Genomic DNA, 25,362 nt, shown 5'->3' with positions numbered 1-25,362 from the left:
TCAGCTGTCAAGTTAGCAACATTGGATATTAAGCGCATTCCCCATTATCAGAAGGTCTCCAAAGAGAAATGACGTGATCCCCGGGACACTGCAACTGTCATAAATATGAGTCAGTTTCCAACAGAGTTTTGATCGTGTGGCTACAGGGATGCTGCATAAGTGTGAAAAATGGCCCCGTCACTTTTTTCAGTGCTGTTGCAAAATGAAGTCAAGGACTATGTTATGCTTCCCATCTCAACGAGGGTAATTCTGGCCAGCTTACAATCAAAGCCAGGCACTTGGCAACTTTTAAGTCTTGTGGACTTCAACTCCAAATTCTGGGAGTTGTAAAAGTTGCCAAGTTTGGAGACCTCTGCAATAAGATAAAACTATTTAATTTTAATTTAATTAAAATTAATATTATTTTGATACTATCAGCGCTAACTGGATGCCTTGGTTGTATAACGTGTAAAGGGGGCGGGGGTTTTTCCTTTTTTAAGGCACGTGTTTTGCTCTTCACACGTGCCTGGCTGTCCCTTCGGCTCTAACCTTGTCGCTTTCCGGCAAGACCGGTAGGGAAGAAAACGTTCCGCCCCCTTCGCTTTCTAGCCAATGGGAACTGCGGCGGTTTATTTTAATAAAAAGCTTTGGTCTCACGCCCCCTTTGAGGCACGATTGGTCGGAGAAACCTGGGAGGCGTGGAGCTGGCTGGCGGATTGGGTACCGTGACAAATCCCGCTTCTGTTATTGGACGAAGGGCGGGCAGTCCGGCTACGGCGGGGAGGGGGGCGGCAAGTGGCCACTTTTCGCTTTCTTGATTGGTCGCCTCAGTTTTCCCCAGCCACGGCACGCGCTCGACGCCCCCCCCCCCGCCTCCTCGCTCCTGATTGGCCAAGGGCCGGCGCAGGCGCGAGGGGCGTCCCCGAGCAAAGATGGCCGCGGTGGTGGCTGCCGCTCGTGTTCTGTCTGAGGCGGCTCTGACGGGCGGGCTGCGGGCGTTGCGGGGCGGCGGCGGCGGGTGCCGGCGCTGGAAGCGGGGCGGCGCCTGGGCGCTGTCGGGGCGGACGTGGAGCTCGGGGGCTCCTCCGGGGGTCCCTCCTCAGGCGAAGGCGGCGGGGCCGGGGCTGACCGGAGCCGTCCTGAGGGAGGTCGCCCAGCAGCAGCAGCAGCAGCAGAAGGTGAGGGCCGGCCAGGCCAGGCCGTCGGGGGCCACCGCCACCCTCCCGTGGCGGTTGGGCGGCCATCACGGAGGCCTCTGCAAGGGTCGGGCTCCAGGGGTTGGGGTCCCGGGCCTCGCCTACTGGAAGCTCGGAGTGTAAGTCGTAGGTTAAGCCAAGCCAGAAGCGGCAGCCCAGACGCCCACCCGCCTTTCAGGGCGAGCTCAGAGACGGGCCTTCAGTGAGCATCAGAGTGGAAGTCCTGAGGTGGGCGTCCTGTCATTCAAAAATGCAGGTAGTCCTCTACTTACGACCATTCGCTTACTGACCATCCAAAGCCACAGTGGAAGTGGAAAAAAACCCTGATTCGTGGCCCTTTTCCCACTTGCGACCCTTGCCGCATCCTCATAGTCACGTGATCAAAATCCAGTCACTAATGAACTGACTCATATTTACGACGGTCGCAGTGTCCCTGAGTCATCAAGAAGCCACCTTTGGTGACTTCTGACAAGCAAAGTCAATGGGGAAGCCGGATTCACTTTACAACTCCAAATTCAAACCTTTATTGTCGGAATACAACATGCATACAATGAGATTGGCTGAGCCTCCAGTGCAAAAAAAAGGACATGGCTGTTTTTTACGCTTACGACCGTTGCAGTGTGGCCGTTAGTGTGAAGAAACGGTGGTCACGTGATCAAAATTCGGTTGTTTGGCAACTGGCTCATACTTAGGATGGTTGCAGTGGTCATGAAATCACGGGATCCCCTTTTGCTGCGGCCGTCTGACAAGCAAAGTTAATTGGGGAGCCAGATTCACTTATCAACTGTGTTACTAAACAGCTGTGGGGATTCACTTAATGTTGACAAGAAAGAGTGTAAAATGAGGCAAAAATCACTTAACAACTGTCTCACCACTGGAAATGTTGGGTTCAATTATGGTCCTAAGTGGAGGACTACCAGCATATGGTTTCTGCAATTGTGCCCTACCTCCATTCAGGCTTTTCTCTCTCTCTCTCTCTCTCTCTCTCTCTCCAGTCAACAGGAGAAGAAGATGGGAAAGGCTCTGATGAACAACAAGAAAAGACAAAAAAGCAGAACCCCACCTATACAAAGAGACTGCTGCAGATAGTAGGCCTTCTCGGAGCTGGCAATGGCGTAGCAATTATCTACATCTTTGGTAAGTCACCTTTCGGCCTGTGAATTCACGGGACGCCCAAGTTAAAATCAGCACCGGTCAGTGCATCATATCGAAACTCCCTTCTTTGGTTTATGATCAATCTGAATTGTTGCAGTTGTACCCTGGGGCCAGGTCTCTGGATAATATCTTCCAGGTACAGTGTTTGTGTTGATGGGGGTTTCTGTTTGAAATCAAACTATACATGACAGTGCTCTGAAGGTGAAGGGTTGAATAGTTTATTGCCAAAATGGTTACTTCAGGTCTTTAAGATACTGGCTATGTCCTCTTTGTTGGCATTAGTGATTCTTTGGTCAGCCTGGAAGATTGATTGATGGAAAGAATTGTGTTTAGTTTTATTTCTTTATCCTAAACCTAGTTCCATTGTTGGTAGGAAGTGTGATGAGATGAGGTCCTCAAGATTCATATGTACGTCTCCCCAGGCTATTAAATGGCTCCCTATTTCTCATTGTTGACAAACATTTCTCATTCTTTCACTCACTCACTCACCCTCTCTTTCCGACAGGTCGTAATTCAGTGGATGAAAATGGTGTGAAGGTAGGATGCTTTATTATCTAAAAGAAGTTTTCTTGTTAACTAGGTGGCTGCCACTAGGGGTCGTTCAGTGTTCAAAAGATGCTGGACAGTCTAAAGTCAGTTGTTGTACCTGTTTTATCAGAAGCACAGAAGAGTTTAATTTGAGCTCCAAATAAATTTATTGTCTGTAAAAATTGACTAGGAAAAGCAAGCGATGAAATGTGTTGAATGCTAGCATTGCAAGGATTATATATCCCTATAGAGCAGAGATGTCCAGTCTTGGCAACTTCTAAGACTTGTGGACCCCATGCACTGGCTGGGGAATTCTGGAACTTGAAGTCCACAAATCTTAAAGTTGCCAAGGTTGGACACCCCTGCTGTGGAGCAAAACTCCTTTGCGCGCAAGCTTCCAAAATAGCAATCACCTGCTTTTTCATTGTGGTGGTTGGTCCTTTAGATGGTAGCAGCCCTGAAAGGCCACTTAGACTGGGAATGGAAGTTTTTCAAGTTCACCAGGAGACCTTGATTAGACTCGAACCTATTTATTCCATGTTGACATCCAGCATTCTAGCTCTGGCCTTGTGCAGTGAGGTGGCAGGAATTGCTGAGCTCCAAAAATAACCAGCTCAAACTCCCGGCCTCAAATCTGCCCCCTCAGCAGTCCTAGCAGGACTTCACAGTTGCAAAAAGAAAGGAGGAGGTTGTGTGAGTGGTGACCTTCTTAATGGCAGGTTTGCAATGTTCCAGTTTTGTTACAGGTAGTTGTTGACTTAAAACCATTTGTTTAGCAACCATACAAAGTTACAATGGCACTGAAAAAAGTGACTGACAGGCAGGAATAACTGCTGCAGCATCCACATGGTGGCATCATCAAGATTCAAGCACCTGTCAACCAGCATGTATTTACAATGGTTGCACTGTCCTTTTGGGGGGCATCATGTGATCAGCATTTGCAACTTTCCCAGCCAGCTTCCAACTAGCAGAGTCAATGGGGGAAGCCAGATTTGTTTAACAACTGTGTTGATTCACTTAGCAAACACTGTGATTTGCGTAACAATGGCAAAAAAAAAAAGATCTTAAAATTGGACCTGACTCAATGTCTTGTTTAGTACTGGAAATTCTGGTCCTAGTGTTGTGTTTGTAAGTTGAGGACTACTTATAATTTGCTTTTCTTTGCTTAATACGTTGTCATAAGAGAAAAATGGCTACTGGTATTCTCTTATTTTTGTTTTGTTTGTTTGAATCCCACCTTTATTATTTTTGCAAATAACTGAAGGTAGTGGACGTATCCAATATACCTTGCTCCTCCTATTTTCCTCATCACAACAACCCTGTGAGGTGGGTTGGGCTGAGAGAGTGGCAGGCCCAAAGTCCCTCAGCTGGCTTTCATACTCAAAGCGGGACTAGAACTTACACTCTCCTGCTTCGTAGCCTGGTGCCTTAACCAGCAGACCAAACTGCTTTTCTTATGCTTTCCTGAACAGTGTCTTATGATTTGTTCCTCGTTTTTGTGATTTTTACTCCCCCCCCACTAGCAAATACTCATGACTCCTTTTACAAAATATCTCTATGGATGCTCTGTTTCTCCTCATCCCAACTCCGAACAAAGTATGTGCAACTTGCAGAATAGCCAGTCATAACTTGGAACAGGGAAAAACGTTTCCCTTTCCCTGAGTACAGAATGTAATCCAGGCCAGTTTCCCAAATCCCTTTTGTGCCACCGAGACAATATTTGGGTGGCGATTTCCTGTGACACAATGACTCAGCCCTCAGCCTAGGACAGGCCATGGGGAAAAGTCTGAAGCCAAGTTCCCACAGATGTTTTGTGGTCCTGATTACAGCAGGCACATGTTGCCAGGGATGTGTGAAAGGGATCCTGGCTGATGGGTGCTTGATGTACCTGTTGTCACGGGGCGGAGGGAGGGGGAGCGGCTCGTCAAAGGAGCTCTACACATTTGCTAATGAGGCTGTATTTGGTTGGGAAAGTTTTTTTCAGGCTTCAAACATTTTGTCCAGATGTGGGGCTTGTTCCTTCATTGGTGAATTTCAGGGAAATAATACCCTTAGCCTTTTGTTCAGCACTATAGATGAAAAGGGCTGAGCTAAAAAATTGTAGTAAGTTTGTACATTCTGCATTATTCAATTATTTTTTTAATCTAACAAAATCTTAGATCATTAGTGACTCTGTAGCTTGGTTTATGGTCTGATCCTGGCATCAATACAGAAGGAAGGGAGGTTTTTTTGTATTCGTTATCCTTTCCATCTTTCACCTGACCCAGTCCAGTTTATTATCGACATTATTGAAATACACACACAAAAAACCACACTAGAATTCAGCATGTGTGCATAAATGTCTGTTTCCTCCCCACCCCCTCAGCAACAATTCCATACAAAACATTGCAGCCTAAATCTGCAAGCCTCGTTTTTGTTATAAAAGGTATTTATTGTTGAAATGCAGGCGGTTTCTGCAGTTTTATAGGGTTTCTACATTTTAAATTTGTGATCTGCCTTCTCTATTTCCCCAAGTTAGCACTTTCTAAACTTGGTCTGTTGTGGCAGCATCTGGATTCTGCAGCCAGCACACTTATCTTACAGGGGTCATTTTTTAATTGTTGATTCCTAAAGAGATGCTCCCCAGTGCCCTTCTTCCTGTGAATTGCAAGCCACGCGGATGAGGGAGGATCCTTTTGAAGCAGCACAAGTCCCAAGTGCCCTTGAGGAAAACAAGGTGTGAATTGCCAGTGGCCTTACACATCCCTGAGGCATTTTGAATGGCAGACTTAAAATACACCCACCCACTTTCCCCAACACCTCTTTTAAGGCCCTGATTTCCTGATTGCCTTTCTCTATACAGGCGGCTTTGATGTTGGAAGCTGCCTTTCTTCACCTTGTTGTAAACAACCTGAATTATCCTCGGAGGTGAGGACATCGTACTGCACTATCCCAGAGGAAGGGAGGCTTCTTAAACCACCCTGGGTGAATGACCCTTCTCCCCCAGCCCTCCATCAGTCATCAAAACCTGAACACGTTCCTTTCATGCTCCTATTGGGCCTTGGTTTCTTCTCACCGTTATGGGCTTTGGGTCAGCTTATGGCCGGTGCATGCCATCTGCTTGGGGGTGTTTGCACTCACAAGCACAATTCCGGCACAATTGGCAACTGTCCGAGAAGTCTCTGTGGGAAGGAAGCAGGTTGGAGCACAGGGCCCCAGTCTTGGCTCTTTCCCCTTGAATGCAGGCAATTTTATTTGCTCATTTGGCTTTGCCTCTATTATTTTGACAAAAAATATTTTCCCCACCACAACAAGATTGTGAGGTGAGTTGGCCTGAGAGTGAAAGGCTGGCCTGGAGTCACCCAGCCAGCTTTCATGGCTAAGGCAGGACTCGAACTCACCATCACATGGTGATTGGCCCAAAGTCACCCAACCTAAGGTGGACTAGAACTCACCATCACCTGGTGATTGGCCCAAAGTCACCCAGCCAGCTTTCTTGGCTAAGGCACAAGATCTTACTTCCTCCTACTTTCTAGCCTAGTGCCTTAACTACCCTCATGTTGTGGTGGCCCATCCCATGACCAATGTATAGTCACAAATGTTTGGTTTTTAAGTGGACTTTCTTCTCCCCTCCCCATCCTTTAAAAATCAAGTTTTAAGAAGGGAGAACTGTGTCATAACTCTTCCTTGTGAAATCTCTACTTTTCAGCTTCTGTGTCATCATTATGCCTTGGATAATTAGGAGATATATGGTAAGACAGCTCAATCCCCCTGAAATTATCCTATTAATATGAGAAATAATTACTCTACCGTGTTGGCTAGAGTAAGTAAAGAACTTACATACGTTTCTCTCTTATAGAAGAGGATGTAGAATATTCTCTTCCATGGTGGGCTATCTCAAATAGTGCAAGTTGGATGGATATAAGTGTGTCTCAAACCTGAGCCCCTCTTCTGGGGGGAAAGCCAAGGGACAGGATGTCTAGGGTCCTTGCAAATGGCCCTTGCTTTGAAGTGGCTCTGTGCCTCTCCCTGCCTGCCCCTTCCCGTCCTGCTCTGGGGCCATAGTAAGACCCCTTTGGTTTTGCTAATGACCCCTTTTCAGGCTGCCTGTCGCATTCATGCGAATGGCCACAGTGAGGCGTGAGGGCAAATGTGCCTGGTCTGAAGGCCCCGGCTGGCACACTTCACAGCTTCCTGCAAGTCGCATGGCATGGCCTGGGCTCAAGGGGACTCGTCCCGCCTAGGCCCATCTCGGCCTAAGTGGCTGTAAAAGAGGCTGGGGTTTTGATCTTTCTTTTGTTTCTTTCTTTCCCACACTTTCCTTTGGCTTCCGTGTCCTGAGAAGTGTGGATCCGCCTCTTGATCTTTTTTTATTACAAATTTCCTTTCTCACTCTTCCCATTTGCATTGATCTTCCAGCCTCAGTCCTGGAAACAAAATGTTGGCAACTTTTGAAAAGCTGTGCTTAGGGTAGGGTAAGTGAGCCACCCTGGGAAAGAGATCACAGTTGGCAAAATCCGGAAGAGCCTTCTGCTTCGTGGTTATCCTCGTTGCCTCTTGGACCTTTTAGGAGAACTCCTTGATATTGTTTTGCGTAGGGACTTTAGTCTTCCTGACCCTTTCTTTCCTTTGGGGCTGGCGTTTTGGAACCTCAGGTCCTCTCTTGAGGGTTAGAGGAAATTCTTGAGGGTCCCTTGGATGCAAAGAGATCCAATCCGTCAATCCTAAAAGAAATCAACCCTGACTGCCCTTTGGAAGGACAGATCCTGAAGCTCAAATACTTTGGCCACCGAATGAGAAGAGAGGACTCCTTAGAAAAGGCCCTGATATTGGGAAAGAGGGGAGCAAAATGAGAAGCGGGGGAAGGCAGAGGAGGAGGAGGAGAGGGCTAGAGAAGGGTCCACTGAAGCATCGAGCGTGAACGGTTGAGGCAAACTCCGGGAGGCGGGGAGGGCAGGGGGGGGCCTGCGATCCATAGTTTGCAAAGAGTTGAACGTGACTTAGCAGCAATCACAGGGAAACCTTTTCTCGCCCTCTTAGAAACCCCTGGGTTCAAGTGCCGGTTCCGTTTACCAGATAGGGGTCTCTGGAGGACTGCAACGCTTAAGGCGTGTAGGTGTCCCAACTCTCCAGGTGGTGCCGTTGAGCTTCAAAATGCTGGCTGAAATGTTGGTAGAAAGCAGAGAATTACATTCCCTCGAGGTGAAAGCCGATTTGCCAGGGATCTTCACCTTGCACTTGGCTGCCTCCACTCCTTAATTCAACCCGGCCTCTCTGGGCTTCCCAACCCACCTATCCCTAGATGGGAAGGCCATCTTGTCCAGTTGGGCTCTGCGTGCTGGTTGGGAGGGCAGTGGGGACAGACAGTGCCGTTCCTTCCAGGGCGAAGTATTTGCAGGGAAGAGGGGCATTTTTTCCTGTGGAAATACTTCTCGGCTGGATGGAATTCCTTGCTGGCTGTGATCCAGAGTCCCTGCACTGATCCTGCATTCCGGATCACGTGGCCACGGGGACGCTGCCACGGTCACCAGTGTGAAAAACGGTCCCAAGTCCCCTTTTTTCAGTGCCAAAACAAAGGGTTGTAAGTCGAGGAATCCCCACATGTTCTTTTGCGAGTCTCTCTGGCTTTAGACCAGCAGAGAAATCGGGAATCTTACATTCTGGCCCAATCGAGTGCCCTGTTTCCCTCGAGACGGCATCCCCGTAGCAACTCCGCATTTCCTCCGGTTAACAAGTTTGCAGATGAATCCAACACTTGACACAGTCAGTTGGGTAAATCTGGCAGCGGTGGTTGGATTTGGTTAAGGAGGGTGGGAGGGGCTGAGACCCCCAGGCAGCTGCCATTGTGCGGCAGGACACAGCCTGTTCTCCATTGTCAGCCTCAGTTTCCTGCCCTGTCAAGTTGACGCTCCGTTGCCTGGAACAAAGCGGATCAGGCCCTGGGTTCTCACTGGTGCATTTTACAGTCTCTTCGGCTTGGCCTCTTCCTTCCGCCTCACTTTACATAATCCCAAATTTCGAGGCCAAAGAAGTAAAACAGAACAATGGCTTGTGAGCTGGCGTGTGTCCCTCAGCCAGGGATTAGCTCTGTTTCACGCGGCCTTCGGTCCAGAGCATTTGGAAAGGTAGACCCTGAGATGATTAAAACCATCGCCCTGTCTTTTTGTAAAAAGTATCCGCCGCCGTGGGATTGATCCGAGCCCTGCCGGGGTTGAAACGGAGGAATTTTAGAACCGGTCCGAGCTTTGCAGTTTAAGCCAACAGCTGCTTTCCTTCTGCACCTGTAGCTGAAAAGAATAAACTTCTTGCTGTCCTGGTAGGATGGCTCTGTATTCATGCACTCATGCACGATCAGATGGGGTGTGTGTGTGTGTGTGTGTGTGTGTGTGTGTGTGTGTGGAGACCATTGTTGTTTTAAGATCTATTAAGACCTATTGTCACTTTGTATGGGTGATTCTTTGGGGCTCAAACAGCTGGTGCTTTCAAAAACAGGCAGGGTTGAAAGGCTGCGTTGGCCAGCGAGTCCTCCTGGGCTCTGGGGAGAGAGCTGGTTCAGCCTTATTTCATGATATTAGAGCTGGATTATTTTGACCCTAAGATAACAGACTTTGAAAACCTGAAATGCAGCGCCATCCGAGTTGGCTGCGGGCAGATTAAATTCATACTTGCACGGTGCTGCTTAACAAACCGGCCACCTCTCCGTTGTCTTTTTCCCCTTTTTGGTTCTCGCCTCCTTGGAATCGGAATCAAATTGTGCCACGCTCGGTTGTAAGATAGTAAAGGAAATAAAGCCGTCGTTGTGGGTAGGGTGAGAATGTGGAAGACCTTTGTGGTGTTTGAAATCAGTAAGAGAAACGGGGGATCCAGGCCTGTGATAAAAAGGGCTGCCCATTTTTTTTTTTAAAAAAAAATCTTGTATCTCTTCTTCCTGCTCCCCCACTTGTTCATTCCTCCTGGGCAGGGGTCTCCCACCGTGGCAACTTTAAGCACGGAGGACTTCAACTCCCAGAATTCCCCAGCCAGCACAGCACAGCTGTGAGTTGAAGTCCATAAGTCTTAAACTTGCCAAGGTGGGTGAGCCCTGCGTTTGGTCCCCCACTCTGTTGGGGCTGAGTTGTGCAGGTGCTGATCCTCAGAAGGGGTCCCCCTACAGTGGGATCACACCCACCAACGCCCACCTTGCAAAAACAAGATTGGCTCCCTGCTCCTGCCTTTCCGTAAGCCTTTTGAAAGTTGAATTGTTTGGGGCGGCCTGGGAAGAATGGAATGACATCATCCGTTTATTATGGTGGCTGTGGCTTGCGTGCTTTCATTTTGCCATTTTTAGTTGTATATTGTTTGGTGACTGTGATTGGGTTGCTGGCCGTGCAGGTGCCATTAACCATTTAGGCTCTGGTGGTAAGAAATCCAGAGTCCCTCTGTTTCGGCAGCTTTTGAACCTTTGGGGATTTGAGACAGGAATTCATGAGCGGCTCTTCTTCTTAGCCTTAACTTTTAATCTGAACACAAAATCAGCTTGCAGTTTAAGGCAGGCTAGGAAAAAGAAGTGATATCAAATAGAATAGAGCTGGAAGGGACCTTGGAGGTCTTCTAGTCCAGCCCTCTGCTCAAGCAGGAGAGCCTATATCATTTCAGTCAAGTGGCTGTCCGGTCTCTTCTTAAAAACCTCCAGTGATGAAGCACCCACAACTTCTGGTGGCCAGCTGTTCCACTGGTTCATAGTTCTTCCTGTTAGGCAGTTTCTCCTTAATTCCAGGCTGCTTCTCTCCTTGGTTCGTTTCCGTTAGGGTTCGTCTCAAGGCTATTGAAGTTGGTGCAGTGTATCGAAGGAGGCTCCTAGATAGAGCATGACCCTTCAAAAGGTGCTTTGACTCTGGAGGGTCTAGCGCTGAGGGCTCCACATGCTGGCTGGGAACACAGAAGGGCTGCTTCCTACTCCTTTGCCACAACCGCCCAGTTCGGAGGTGTGAAGGCCATTTGGCTGGTGCACCAAAACTCGTTGCTTGTGCAAACACCCACAAGTATTTTTTTAAAAAAAAACAGTGCAAAAGGGGTTGCTGACTTCTGGAAGAAGATGGCTGAGGCTGCTTGCTCTGACCGAACGAACGTGTCCTCCTCCTCCTTCCTTCCCCAGCACAGCTTGCGTGGGCATCCGGGAAGGATTCTGCTCACCCACAAAGTCCTTGTCGTCCCTTTGGCGGATTGTGAAGCTGCCCCAGGCCCCCTCCTCTTGCTCAGCAGCGGGTCTCTTGGAGGGGCTGCTCACCTGCCTTACGTAGGAACTCAACCTGGACAAACGATTTCTTTTTCCCCAGAGCATTCAGTACAGGTGGTTCTCGACTTACAACCACAACAGAGCCCCAGATTTCTGTTGCTAAGTGAAATTTTGCCCCTTTCTGCAACCTTTCTTACCACGGTTACTAAGTGAATCACTGCAGTTGTTAAGTGAACCTGGCTTCCCCGTCAACTTTGCTGGTCAGAAAGTCGCAAAAGAGGATCAGGTGACCCTGGGACGCTGCAACCGTCATAAATACGAGTCACTTTGCCAAGCGTCCGAATTTCAATCACGTGGCCGCAGGGATGTTGCGATGGTCCGAAGTGTGGGAAACGGTCACGAGTCACTTTTTTTCAGGGCCGTTGTGTCTTTGAACCGTCACTAAATGAACTGTTCTAAGTCGAGGACTAGCCGTATAGCATCTGCAGGAAAACGGGAGGAAGGGACTGTGTGGACTTCAACTCCCAGAATTCCCCAGCCAGCTATGCAGTTGAAGTCCACAAGTCTTAAAAGTGGCCAGGCTTGGCTCTCTCTGCCGTGAAGCTTTATTTCCACACGTTATGGTGCATCTGTGTTTTATGCATTCACACATTCCTCTATTTTCAAAGAGTCCTGGAGAACAAACAAAGCAAGAGATGATCTTTCTGGTTGCAAATTCCTGTGTTACACCAGGCATTGTTTTCCTCTACCTACTCAGTGCTGCGTCTCCATCATATCCTGGGTTTCTTTTCTTTTCTTTTCTATTATTGTTCCTGCTTCTGGAAAGGCACTGGGAATAAAACTACCCCCGAATTAACCATGTCCTTCCCCGTCCCCTCTTCCTTCCTGCCCTCTGTTTTGACCTGGCCGGTCTTCCGCTGACCTGCTTGCCTGACCAGTCTGAACTAAACACGAAAGGAAGAAAACAAACCGTAGCAGCTACTGGCCTGCCTCACTCAGCCCTGAGTACCGCAGCCCAGTCTTGGCCAACCGAGCGCTGAGGGCTGTGAGTAATTCAGGCCATTAAATCTGAGCACATCTGGAGGCGTTGGCTGGAAAAGGCCGGCTTGGTTCAGGGGTGAAGGCATCAGGCTGGAAAGCAGGAGGCGGGGAGTTCTAGTCCAGTCTTAGGCATGAAAGCTACCTTGGTGATGTTGGGCCAGTTATCAGGAGATGGGGAGTTCTAGTCCTGACTTAGCTACAAAAGCCAGCTAGGTGACTTTGGGCTAGTCACCAGGTGGCTGGGAGTTCTAGTCCCACCTTAGTCATGGAAGCCAGCTGGGTAACCTGGCCATTTCCCCTTTCAGCTCAACCCACCTGCCAGGGTTGTTATGGTGGGGAAAAGAGGAGGAGGAAAGAGTATTATTCACCTCCTTGAGTTATTTGTAAAAATAGGGGTGGGATACAAAGAAACAGGTAGACGTGTGTTGCTGTGTGTCCGTTGTTCCCCCCTCCCAGCCCCCATTTTGGGATATGAAGTCTACCCTTGGAATCAAAATAAACACACTGTTTTCTCTCAAAAGCACCTTTGGGACAACTATGACCTGGAGGATTGAGAATCTCCACAGACATAATTGTTTTTTCTCTCTTTTTTTCCACCCCAGATTCCTGATGAATTTGATAACGGTAAGTAGACAAGACCTGGGTTTTTTGGAAATTTCCTGGATGGGCTCTGGTCAACAGGCTGATGTGAGGGTCAAGAACGGGAGCGAAGAGATTGCAGAAGTAAATCTGGAGTCGCCCCCGTCATCCAAGGCAAACACGACTGGAATGTTTACTGCGTATTATTTGCAGTTGCGGAATTTAGTATCCTGGCTGCGTTTCTTAAGAGCAAAGTGAGAAATTATTTTCAGCTAATCAATACGCCTCACTACCTTAAGCCCCTCGGTTGGGTCCGGCCTCCGCTGAATTGCACTAGAAGCCACTCTGTGGAGGGATTAAGCGCATTGAACCAGAAGCAGGGTCCCCCGCAGCTGTGACCTGGTGCCCTCAGCTCTTAATCACCCTTTTTTTTTAAAAAAAAAGCAAATATTCCTTGAATGCAGCAGCGGAGGGCAGAAATGACCAGAACCATCGCTTTCCCCTTGCCGTAGGCCACACAAGTGCGGGGGCTTCTTTCCTCCCCCCCTGCCCCCCAAAAGGCAGCAGGCCCTGTTTTCGAAAGCAGGCGGTGGGCAGGACTTTGCAGGATAGGAAGCCGACCTCCCAGTGCTCCATTCCTCAGACCATATAGGACAGAGGTCCCCAAGCTATGGAGGAATTCTGGGAGTTGAAGTCCACAAGTCTTAAAGTTGCCAAGTTTGGGGGGGGGGCTGATCTAGGGTCTTCCCCCCTCCCCCCCTCCTCCTCCTCCCTGCCCTTGCACATAGCTGGAGGCCAACTTCCCTGGTGCTCAGATAATGGGGAAGAATGAAGGCCTCGGAGGGCGCCAGGGTGGCTAAAGCGTGTCACGAGCATTCCAGATGTCTCCCTGACGAGAGAGGCAGCTGGGAAAGCCAGTTTGGGGGTCTTGACATCTTTGGGTTGCTTCCGAGGTTGCATTGTCTCTGCTTTTGCAGCAGATTCCTGCCACTGCTTGGCCTGAACAGCCCCACCTGCAGGGTTGTAGGCATCCTCCTTCGCTTTGCTTTAAAACGGGGCACTCCCGACTTCATGGGAGTTGAGGTCTACAAATCCTAAAGCTGCCAGGTTGGGAAACCCCTGCTTTGTTGAACAGGTTGACCTGGTGACCCCTTAGATAAGAGTTCTGGCCCTTGGCGTCCAGCCATCCCAAAGGGCACAACTCTCCCTGGGTGTCTTCAGGGTTGTTGGAGCTGAGCAGTGTCTTATAAGTGGAACAGTGGAATGGTCGAGCTGGAAGGGACCTCAGGGGTTGCTCAAGGCAGGAGCTTGATTCCATCCCAGTCAAATGGTGGCCCAGTCGACTCTTGATGGGGCACCCACGGCTTCTGAAGGCAAGTCGTCCCCCTGTTTAATTGTTCTCTCTTTCTCTCTCTTCTGTGGAATTTTCTCCTCCTAGATCAGAACTCTCTTTGTTAAGCTTCTATCCGTTGTTTCTGGATGTCATTATATTAAGAGTAGAAAGGGAATGGCTCTTCATAATTCCAAACTCCAAGTTGGAGAATGCCAACTTCTCTTTCCCCCAAAACATGGTGCCTGCTGCAGATTTTAAGGAAGAATCCAACCCGGGTTGGTTATCAGAACCCCGGAAACTACTTCCAAAAGCTCAGAAGGCAAAACCTCTGAACTGGGGACCGGCCCAGTTTGGATCCTGCAGCATTATCCTGGGACACGCAGAGATCTGCCTTCGTTCTTCAGGAAGAGGAGGAGGGAGGGAGGGAGGGAGGGGGAGGCAGGGGCCGCCATGTGCCGCAGAGGGCCAGATGGGACCTGGCCTCGGCTTCCCCAAAGCAGATTGTGGTGGAACACTTTGGACCAGGGTGGGGAGGGGAGGGCCGTCCTGGGGCGGACGGGGGAGCTTCTTTGGGGGAGGCGCAGAAGTCCGCCTTTCCCGGTTCCTTTCACCCAGGCATATGTGCTGACAGATTAAAAGGCATAGCCTCATTGTTGCCCCCACCATAAATTTCCTCCTTCTTCCCCCCCTTCCCTTCCTTCCAGATTTTCAGCTAACTCACCCCTCCTTGGTGGAAAAAAACCTGCACACCTGGCGGGGAACCCCGGTTCGTTTCACTGTTTGTGACGCTGCTCTTGGCGGCCTCTCTCCTCTCTTTCCCTTCCGGGATTGTTTCCTTTATAGAGGCTTGGAGGGAAGAATGAAAGAATCCCTTACCCAAGCGGAGAGTTTACTTAGCTTTTCCTGAAAGAGTTCGATTTAGTCAGAATAGAGCTGGAAGGGACCTTGGAGGTCTTCTAGTCTGACCCCAGGCTCAAGCAGGAATGACCCCAGGCCATTTCAGACAGGCTGCTGTCCAGGCTCTTCTTTAAAAGCCCCAGTCATGAAGCCTGAGGTGATAGCCGTGTTCCAGGATATGAGGGGCTGCCCCAAAGAAGAGGGGGGCCAACTTATTTCCCAAAGCCCCAGAGGGCAGGACAAGGGACAACAGAAGGAACTCACGAAGGAGCCCGGAACTGAGGAGGAATTAGCCAGGGGAGGAAGGGGCTTGTCTCCAGAGAGTGTGGATGCTCCAACACGGCAGGTGTTCAAGAAGAGACTGGACAGGGGCTCCTGCTTGAGCAGAGGGTCGGACGAGGAGACCCCCAAGGTCCCTTCCAGCTCATTTCTGCCTGCTGCCGCTCAATATTTGGGGAGGGGGGCGACGGGGTGCCTCTTCCTGGGATTCCAGGGGGGGGCGAATCCTCCTCCTCCTCCTGGTGGCGGCCCAGCTGCTCCGCTCCCATTACCATAACAATGCGCCCCAAATTACACCCCATTCAGCCGGCCTGCCTTTGATTGATTAACTTAGAGCTTCTGTTTGAATAACCCTGGCGGCTCCAATGGGGAAGCTGTAATCTCAGAGGGATAGTTAACAGGGCTGGTGGGGAGGCTGCGGACCGGCTCACACGCTCTTTCTTCCCCAGCCTGACCTCTGCTTAAGCAAGCTGGCCCGCGGAGAATCCCTTGTAGGTTTGGGGGGGGCGGGCGGGGGGCAGCGCTGCAGCCCCACATATGTTCCAGCGACATCAGATGGTTGGGAGGGGGGAGAGGCCGGGAGAAGGAACCAGGTTGGAGCTGCAGCTTTGCTCACAGTCACACACCCACTTCCTTCTGGGGACTGACGGGTACTCCTCGGTTGACGACCCAGTTGGGAGCATTACTTCCTTTGCTAAGCAAGGCCGTTGATAAGCGAGTCGCTCCGGATTTTACAACCTTTCCCCCACGGTTGTTAAGCGAATCGCTGCAGTTTAAGTGGGCCGAACAGTCCTTAAACGAATCCGGCTTCCCGCCTTGGCTTTGCTTCTCAGGGATGGCCACAAGCGGTGATCACACAACCCCCCCGGGACACAACAATCATCATCAATGCATATCGGCTGGCGAGCCCTGGAATTTTGATCACATGACCACGGGGAGGCTGCAGTGGTCTTAAATGCGAGACCTGGTCAAAAGTCACATTTTTTTTTAGCGCCCTGGTAACTTGAAACAGCCACTAAATGAACGGTTGTAAGTCTAGGACCACCTGTGTTTTTATTCCAGCGGAGGCATCCAGGCATGAAGCCGGAGGGTTTGAAGTAATGCAGCGGTTCCCTCATTGCCTGCCCAGGAAAATACCTGCTTAAAAAGTAGAAGTAGAAAATACCTGCTTAAAAAGTAGAAGTTGTACTGCTGGTTTCTGAGGGCATTTAAATGTAGCCTGAAGTGCAGTTCATGGGCCTCTGAATCAGGATCGGAACCGGTTCTCGTTATACATGCCAGCACCCAGGAGCGAAAGACGTATCGGACTGGGTGCTTGTCGAGTTATATTTAGACTTCTAATCTGCAGAATAACAGGGTTCCCTCAGCAATGGGCGAGATGCTTCCCCTGGTTCTGCAATGTGCTTTCTTCCCTTTGGCTTACAGATGTGGTGATCCTTCAACAGCTGCGAAGGTCATACAAGTATTTCAAAGATTATAGCCAGGTGAGTGCCCGAGTTCATCTATTTTAGGGAGGCTTTGGAACAGGAGTGTTGAAACTCGGCCACTTTAAGACTTGTGGAATTCTGGGAGTTGAAGTCCACAGGTCTTAAAATGGCCACCATTGGTTAACGCTGTTTTAAGAATTCTTTTCACAATTCTCCCAAATGAAAAACTACACCAAATTGAGCTTATATCCTAGCTGGCTTTAAAGCGTCCTGGTCTCCTACTCAATCCAGGTAAATTCCCCCATTGATCCAAACCAGGGATAAAAACAGAGCATCCCTCCCTCCCGCTCTTTCTCCTCCCCCCCTGACAACCCCGTTCTGCATCTTGGCCTCATCTGAGGGCCTCGGTTTCTTTTTCCAGATGATCATGGAGCCCACCAGCCCTAAGTTGCTGCCGGATCCCTTGAAGGAACCGTATTACCAGCCGCCTTACACCCTGGTCATCGAACTCACCGATGTCCTGCTGCACCCTGAATGGTCGGTCTGTATCCTTTCCAGGAATTGGGGATGGGGGCAGCGTGTTCCCCTCAGAGCCAGGGGGCACAACCGGGCACTTGGTTGCCACCCTGCCCCACCTACCAACCGTTTGAGTGGTGTGGGGTCCTTGGCGCTCTCTGAGCTTGGTGCTTTTCTTGCAGACGTTTCATGACCCAACTAGGTAACATCATCAGGGTTTACAAGGGAGCGGTCTGATTTTACCTAGTTCGATAATAAAACATCTGCAAGAAAAGTACCAGAATATCTGCAGGGGGTTAGGTGATAATTGTCCTTTCTGCCTAGCGGGCATTGGCTCTCTCTCAAGATCTCTCTTCTCTCTCTCTCTCCTGTCCTCAGTTAGTGACCGGCTGGCGCTTTAAAAAAAGGCCGGGCATCGACAACCTCTTCCAGCAGTTGGCTCCTCTCTACGAAATCGTCATTTTCACCTCGGAAACGGGCATGGTGAGTGCTCCAGGGAGGGGCCCTGCCAGTTGGCAAAGTGGTTTGGGACTTTGCAGAGTGCTTGGCTCCTCTTTTCTCCCCCATTTTAAAGAGGCTTTGAGTATGCAGAATGAACTTGTCCGCTTTTATTGAAATTAAAATCCATTATTTATTTTTTAAGTTAAGCCCTGAATAGATTCTTTTAGCTCAGGAGCCTCCAACTGTGGCAACTTTAAGACTTGTGGACTTCAAACTCCCAGAATCCTGGTTGCCTGGGGGATTCTGGGAGTTGAAGTCCCCAAGTCTTAAAGTTGCCCTTTAGCTAAAACTCCCTATAGTTTTGGCCGCTGCTGGGCCAGCAAACACTGTTCCAGCCATCGCTGAGCTGAGATTTGTGCCCGGCTGGGGAAAACGGACATGAATGTTCCTGCAGAGGAAGGGAAGGGTGATCCAGCTAGTTTCAGGCCAGCCTGGACCTCGTGTCCAATGTCCACGCTGGCCACACAGATGCAGGGTGACCGCAGGGGATATAACCTTAGACCATGCCAGGCCATCGAGAGAGAGAGAGAGAGAGAGAGAGAGAGAGAGAGAGAGGGAGAGGGAGAGGGAGAGGAGGGGCAGGTTAGCCCGGCTGGTTAGCCTGTGCCTTGGCCCTCTCTTCCCTTCCACGCTCCTCCTTTCTCCTCCTTTCTCACGCTTGAGTGGGTGGCGGCAGTGGGGTCTCTCCCAGGGAGCGTGCCGCGGCTGATTTGAATATGAATGGCCCCCTCCCTGAACCTTGCAGCCTATTGAACCCGAACCCTTGCTGTGCTAATTGAGTGGGCCTGTCCTTGGGGAGAAAGCAGCACCCAAGTCTTCACCCCGAAGGTCAGGGACCTCTCAGGGAAAAGGCGCTTAGTTAACCCACGGGATCCAGCTAGGTCAAATCCAGAGCTGCGGCTCCAAAAAGGGCCGGCCCAGCGTCACAATTCACAACAGCCCCTTGCTTAAGGGCCTGGTTAACCCCTCAAGAAAAGGGACGTAGTCAAGAGAATGTCTTCGATGTTCTGAATAACCTAAGAATACGTTATATAGTCAAAGAATATCTTAGATGTTCTAAGAATGTAGGTAGTCCTCGACTTAACGACTACAATTGAGCCCCAACATTTCTGTTGCTGAGCGAAAGCTTCATTAAGTGAATTGTGCCCCGTTTTAGGACCTTTCTGGTCACCGTTGTTCAGTGAATCGCTAATTGTCAAGTTAGGAACATGATTGTTAAGTGAGCCTGGCTTCCCCGTTGTCTTTGCTTATCAGAAGGTCGCAAAAGGGGATCACGTGACCCCAAGGGGACACTGCGACCGTCATAAATACGAATCAGTTGCCAAGGGTCCAAATTTTGATCAAATAACCCCGGGGATGCTGGCAACGATCATTGTGTGAAAAATGGTCAGAAGTCACTTTTTTCAATTCTGTTGTAACTTTGAACAGTCACTAAATGAACGGTTGTAAGTTGAGGACCACCTGTAGGAGGTGACCAGGCTGAGCCCGAGGGAGGGAGGGAGGGATCAAACGTGTCATCAGTCTCGAATCTCTTCGTGCCCACAAGGTAATGTAACTCCAGCCCCCCGTGACTTGCGCTGACTCTTATCTGCCGCCAATTTGCTTTGACCGTCCGTAGTTCAGATTCCCGTGGAAAGCATAATATTCCTTTGAACTGCCTGGACTTCCTGGCAGAGGGCCCGGATTGGTAAACCTAGTTCCTGAGAAGCGCGCCTGAGGCCGCCTCCCTTACTTAGCGGGGGGGCCCCGGGGGGGGGGGGGGGGGGGGTTTGAGTCAGGCCACTTTTAACGTCCTTCGATCCGAGCCGATGTCGCTCCTGACACACCTGGGCATCCTCTTTGAAAGTCCTTTTAGGATCCTTCTGGGCTGGTCATTTCCTTCGGCCTTCTCTCTCCTCTCCCAGACAGCTTTCCCCCTCATCGACAGCGTGGATCCCCACGGCTTCATCTCCTATCGGCTCTTCCGAGACGCCACGCGCTATATGGACGGGCATCATGTGAAGGTAGGGCTGCAGCACGGGCGGGCTGGGGCCCGCTGGGAGGGGCCCCGTGTGGGAGGGGCCCCAGGGATCCCTTGTAGGGGGCTTTAGAGTCCCACCTGAGGTGGCCAAATGCGCACCTTGAAAAGAAGCTTATACCTGGGAAAGAAGGACACGCAGAGCTCAACTGCTGTTCCCGTTTCTTGGCCTTTTGCTGTTTTTAATGGGTTTTACTTCTGGGCTGGTAATTCTGGTTTTGGCTGTTCTGCTACAATGGGCTGCACATTCTCCAGATTTATCAGGGCACAGGTAGTCCTCGACCACAACGGAGCCAAAATTCCTATTGCTAAGCTAGACAGGCATTGTGCGAGTTTTTGCCCCGTTTTTACAATCTTTCTTGCCACAATCCTCAAGTGAATCACAAGGTGGCTTTGTCTTGCAGTGTGAGGATAATACACAGGGATGCAAGTAGTTGTGTATTAGCACCCCCGAGAATTGGTTTTATTTTATTTTATTTATTTATTTTATTTGTATCCCACGTTTATTACATTTACAAATAAAGCAGCGAACATGCCCAGCACAGTGTCGTGCTCCTATTTTGCCACGATAATAACCCTGTGAGGTGGGCTGGGCTGGGCTGGGCTGGGCTGAGAGGGGACTGGAATCCAGAATCACCCAGTTGTCTTGCATACCAAACCGGGGCTAGAATTGGCCATCTAAGTCACCCAGCGAGGAGGATTCACTACCTCCCAGAAAGGAGTCCAGGACCCCGAACCTCCCTGAGGACCCCGGACTTCTCCCCCTGCCGTGGACCCCCCCTCGGCATCCCAGAATGCCTTTTCCCGCAGCCTCGGGCTGCCTGTTGCCTCTCTGGATGAGGGAGCAGCTGCCTTGGCCACGTGCTCCACCAGGCAGGCGAGTCCCCTGGGCCGGCTGCCCCTCCACAATAGAGGGAGGGGGAGGGCTTAGCTGGGCTCCCCGGGACTGGGGGCAAAGCTGCCTTCTGTCTGCCTCCCCCCTCCCCGTCACCTCCCATCTGCTGCTGCAGGGGGCCTCCCTATCTTAATTGTTTGGATTCTCCCCCCAAAGTAAGCATAGCAGGGGGGTTTCTCTTCCTGGGAGAAGCACTTTTGGGTGGTTGCATTCAAGATGGAGACAAGAGACAGGACTCACTTGAGCCCAAATGCTCAGGGATCTTTTGGGGGGGGGATTCTTGGAACAAGCCAGCCAAGCTTTTTACCCCTCCCCTCCCCTCTCCTCTTCTCCCAGCCAGAGTGGATCCTACATATTAAATGTTAAATTTATTAGGTCACTTTTCTCTCTCTCTTTTTTTGGTACACTATTTTTTCCCCCTTTTTTGTTGTGGTGAATGTTGAATGCGTGCTTTTGTTTCATTTTCTTTTTGTTTGTTTGTTTTTCAGTTTTGCATTTTATCTTTTATGATCAAACAATAAATAATACAAAAGCCATGCCGGCCAGACAACTAAACATAGCTTGAAAGAAGGCATTTTTCACTGGGCCTGGGTGGGTGGGGGGTCAGGTTTCTGCTGCCCAGTTCCTTCAGATTGCTTTGTCTTTGTACTGAGAATAAAGATTTGGAAGTTGGAGTGATTTGTTGAAGAGGCAGGTCTGTTCTAATCCATCAAGGCAACCAAAGCAAATGAAAAGGAGGGGGGAAAAAACTCTACAGAAAACTAGTTGATTGAACTACTTAATGACTAACTTCCAGCTACTTGTCACGGTGAGGAATCCGGAGTTCATTTTTAATTTTTCCAAGGACCTGGGACTTTGGAATATTTGGTGCATGAAAAAATAGGCATCGTTGCTTTAAAAGCTGAGCCATGGTGGCCGTTTTCATGATTTCTTCTGAAGCTCGTGCCGTAGCCCTTTTCCGATGAAATGGATCATTTGAGCGGTATTGACTTATCCCGGTTCATTACTAGGAAATGGTCGTTTTAACACAACGGCTGCATCCGGTCCAAAGAACCTCCGTCGCAATACAGCCTTGCATCAACCAGGAGCCCTCAGCCTGAAAAATACTGTACAGAATTTCTCCGAATTGTCCTTTGAAAGGAGGCAGGAGGAAAAAAAACGGTGGAAGGATGTGGGAATTTCCCTGCCAGGAACCCTCGCAGGCCGAATGCCCTTGGGCCACATGGGAGGAGGGGGAAGCACATGCCCTCTCCTCCGGCTCCCCTTCTTTGCTGGACTTTTGCGAAAGGGCTGGAGGAGCCCCGGAGAGCCCACGGCCACTTAGGGGCTGGCTAGCACCCTCAAAGCTCCCCCCTCCCCGCCTTTGAGTTAATTTTCCCGCTCATGTTAATTTATCCTTCCATTGTGTATTGCCTGTTTAGGCTTTGATATTTTATCTGTACAGCACCCAGAGTTGAAGGTGATGGGCGGTTTTAAAAGTAAAGATATAGATAGATATATGAGAGAGAGAGAGATCCATCAGTTTTGCTGGATGGGTAATTCTGGGAGTTGAAGTCCACTCATCTTAAAGTTGGTGGGTGGATGGATGGACAGCAGAGAGAGACAGATAGATATGTTGATTGGATGGATGGATAGATGATAGACAGACAGATGTACAGAAGACATAAAGGTTGATTCATTGGATGGAGAGAGATGGATGGATGATGGAGGGATGGATGGATGGACAGCCAGGCAGAGAAGGCATAAAGGTTGATTCATTGGATGAAGGGAGGGACGGATGATAAGCGGTCAGAGGTGCCACCTGCCTCTCTCCTTGCTCCCCCCAGGACATCTCCTGCCTGAACAGGGACCCGTCCAAGGTGGTGGTGGTGGATTGCAAGAAGGAGGCCTTCCGCCTGCAGCCCTTCAACGGCCTGGCCCTCAAGAAGTGGGACGGGAACTCCGACGACCGCACCCTCTTCGACCTGTCGGCCTTCCTCAAAAGTGAGCCTGGGGGAGCACGACTTTCGGACGTGGGGGTTTCATGGATTAATGCCCTTGGTTGTTACAGCGTTTGTCAAGTTGGGAGGTGGTGGTTTTATTTTGTATTTTACTGCCCTGAAAAAAAACCTGGACATTTTTAGCCTTCTATCCCCCACTCGCCTTTTCCCCTTCCCCATTTCCCTATCTTTATTCCTATTTCTATTTTGTATTATGATAACTTCTTTTTGAAAAAGCAAGCAGAGTTTCCAGGAAGCCAGCAGACGAGCCAGAGGAGACCCTCGCCCATCCCCTCCCAGCTGTTTTTCCCTGGGAGATCCAGGGGGAGCTTGGAGCCCTGGCCTGGTCAGGCCTTGGCCTGGAGACCCCCGGGTGCCAGGTGGCAGAGGGTGGTAACGGAGAGAGGCTGAAGGGAGTCCCCTTGGAGGAAGAAAGCCAGGCTGTTGCCTTGATCGCTTTGCCCGGTCTTCGGGCCGGGCCTCATCTGTGGTTCTTCTCGCCTGCAGCCATTGCCCTGAGCGGAGTGGAAGACGTTCGCTCGGTGCTGGAGAACTATTCCTTGGAAGAAGATCCGCTGGAGGCTTTCAAACGCAGGCAGTCCCAGCTGGAGCAGGTGAGAGTGAGAAGCGGGGAGGGGAATCACGGGCCGTCCTTGACCCAGAGCCACAATTCATGAGGGGGTCTCCGTAGCTCAGGGCTGACATGGGGGGTCGTTTCCTGGCAGACGTTTCATTGCCCAAACTAGGGGACAAGCCAGATCAGAGACCACCCAGGAGCCCTCATGTCAGCCCTGAGCCACCAAGGTTCTCCTTTACTGGAACTACAATTCCGCCCAATATTTATGTCACTAACCAAGGCAGTTGCTAAGTGAGTTGCTTCTCATCTCGTGACCTTTTTTCCACTATTGTTAAGTGAATCCCTGCAGTCATTAAGCGAATCTGGCTTCCCCACCGGCTTGTTGGAAGACAGCTGAGAAGGTCGCCAAGGGGGACCATGTGGCCCCAGGACGGTATAGAATAGAAATGGGGATAGGATAGCATAGGATAGGATAGGGAAAAAAAGAAATAATAAAATAAAATATGGAATGGAATGGAATTAGAATAGAATAGGATAGGATAGGATAGGATAGGATAGGATAGGATAGGATAGAACATAGGATAGGATAGAACAGGATAGGATAGGATATAAAAAAAAGAAATGAAATAAAATAAAATATGGAATGGAATAGGATAGGATAGGATAGATGGAATGGAATGGAATGGAATAGAATAGAATAGAATAGAATAGAATAGAATAGAAGGAATGGAATGGAATGGAATGGAATAGAATAGAATAGAATAGAATAGAATAGAATAGAATAGAAGGAATGGAATGGAATAGAATAGAATAGAATAGAATAGAATAGAATAGAATAGAATAGAATAGAAGGAATGGAATGGAATAGAATAGAATAGAATAGAATAGAATAGAATAGAATAGAATAGAATAGAATAGAATAGAAGATAGAAGATAGAAGATAGAAGATAGAAGATAGAAGATAGAAGATAGAAGATAGAAGATAGAAGATAGAAGATAGAAGATAGAAGATAGAATAGGATTCTTTATTGGCCAAGTGTGGTTGGACACACCAGGAATGTCTTTGGTGCAAATGCTCTCTGTGTACATAAAAAGAAAAGAGACATTCGTCAAGAGTCAAGAATCACCAGGTACAACACTTAATAATAATAGTCATAGGGTACAAATAAGTAATCGAACCATACTAGGAAACGGTCAGTATAAATAGTAAGAATACAACCAACCAAGTTACAGTCCTACCGTCACAAGAGGGAGGGGAAGGGCGATAAGGAATGATGAGAAGGTTAACAGTAACAGGAGTGCAGACAGTGTAGCAGCCATCATGAATACCTGCCAGTTGCCGAGTGTCTGAATTTTGGCCCCGGGGACCCTGCAATAGTCCTAACACTGAAAAACAACCATGAGGCCCTTTTTCCAGTGCCGTCGTAACTTTGGACGGTCACTAAATGGTGCTAAGTCAAGGTCGACCTGTATCGTGCCGGCTGGGGAATTCTTGGAAGTCCACAGTGGGTCTTCAAGTGGCCCGATTGGGCCCCTCTGGGTGGGGACGGGGCTGCCCGGGTGGGCTGAGGAGGGGGGGGGCTGACGGCCGTGCCGGTGTCTGTGGCCCTTCCCCAGGAGGAACAGCAGCGCCTCTCCGACCTGACGCAGCACAAGAAGCAGCAGCTCTTCCTGGGCTCCCTGGCCAGCCGGCTGTGGCCTCGCTCCAAGCAGCAGTGACCCCGGACCCCCTCAGGACCAGCCGCCCCCATCCACGAATGGACCTCTCGGCCGTTCCTGCCCCTCGGACCCTCAGCCTGCTGGGGAGGGGGAGGGGGGCTTCTTGGGGAGGCTGCAGCAGCAGGAGGGGCCCAGACTTCGGCCCAACCCGGACACGGATGGTGGGCTGCCACCTGCCCTCCTTGCCCCCCCTGAGGTCCCGTCCAGCAGCCAGCCGCCTCATTTCTTGAGACCAAGACTTTGGTGGGGGAAAGGGAGCCCGTCCCCCAGCCCTGCGGAGGGGGCCGCTCCGGGTCAGGCTCCAGGAGGGCCGGGCAGCCACGCCATCCCCGGGGACTCAGCCTGGCTGCAGCGGCAACAAAAAGGAGAGAAAAACTCCAGCCAGGGAAGGAGGAGGAGGAGGAAGAGGAAGGGACGGTCTCTCCGGAGGGCTCTCGCCCCTTGTTATCATGTTCCCATCGGGCGACCGACGGTGCCGTGGGTCAGCCTGTTGGGGTGAAGGGAAAGGAATGCTGGGCGCACTCCAAATAAATGGCCATCTTTGTAAGAA

General features: G+C 50.1%; 2 protein-coding genes across 3 annotated transcripts in view; one reads left to right on the top strand and one right to left on the bottom strand.

The window, feature by feature from the left end:
* Positions 1-25,362, bottom strand: part of CAPNS1 (calpain small subunit 1) — a 186,504-nt gene that overhangs the window by 32,145 nt on the left and 128,997 nt on the right. The window lies entirely within an intron of this gene.
* On the top strand, positions 880-25,362 carry TIMM50 (translocase of inner mitochondrial membrane 50). Its single transcript, XM_026690719.2, has 11 exons — positions 880-1,157; positions 2,171-2,312; positions 2,836-2,867; positions 12,696-12,717; positions 16,607-16,665; positions 17,030-17,149; positions 17,503-17,607; positions 19,530-19,628; positions 22,364-22,520; positions 23,024-23,130; positions 24,711-25,362. Exons 1-11 carry the CDS (start codon positions 912-914, stop codon positions 24,810-24,812), a joined length of 1,191 nt encoding a protein of 396 aa, XP_026546504.1. The 5' UTR covers positions 880-911; the 3' UTR covers positions 24,813-25,362.

Source organism: Notechis scutatus, chromosome 8 (genome assembly GCF_049901735.1).
Source record: "Notechis scutatus isolate UNSWTSFEM ecotype Mainland chromosome 8, rNotScu1.2, whole genome shotgun sequence".
NCBI classification, from domain to species: Eukaryota; Metazoa; Chordata; class Lepidosauria; order Squamata; family Elapidae; genus Notechis; species Notechis scutatus.
This window is presented reverse-complemented; position numbering and strand designations above follow the sequence as displayed.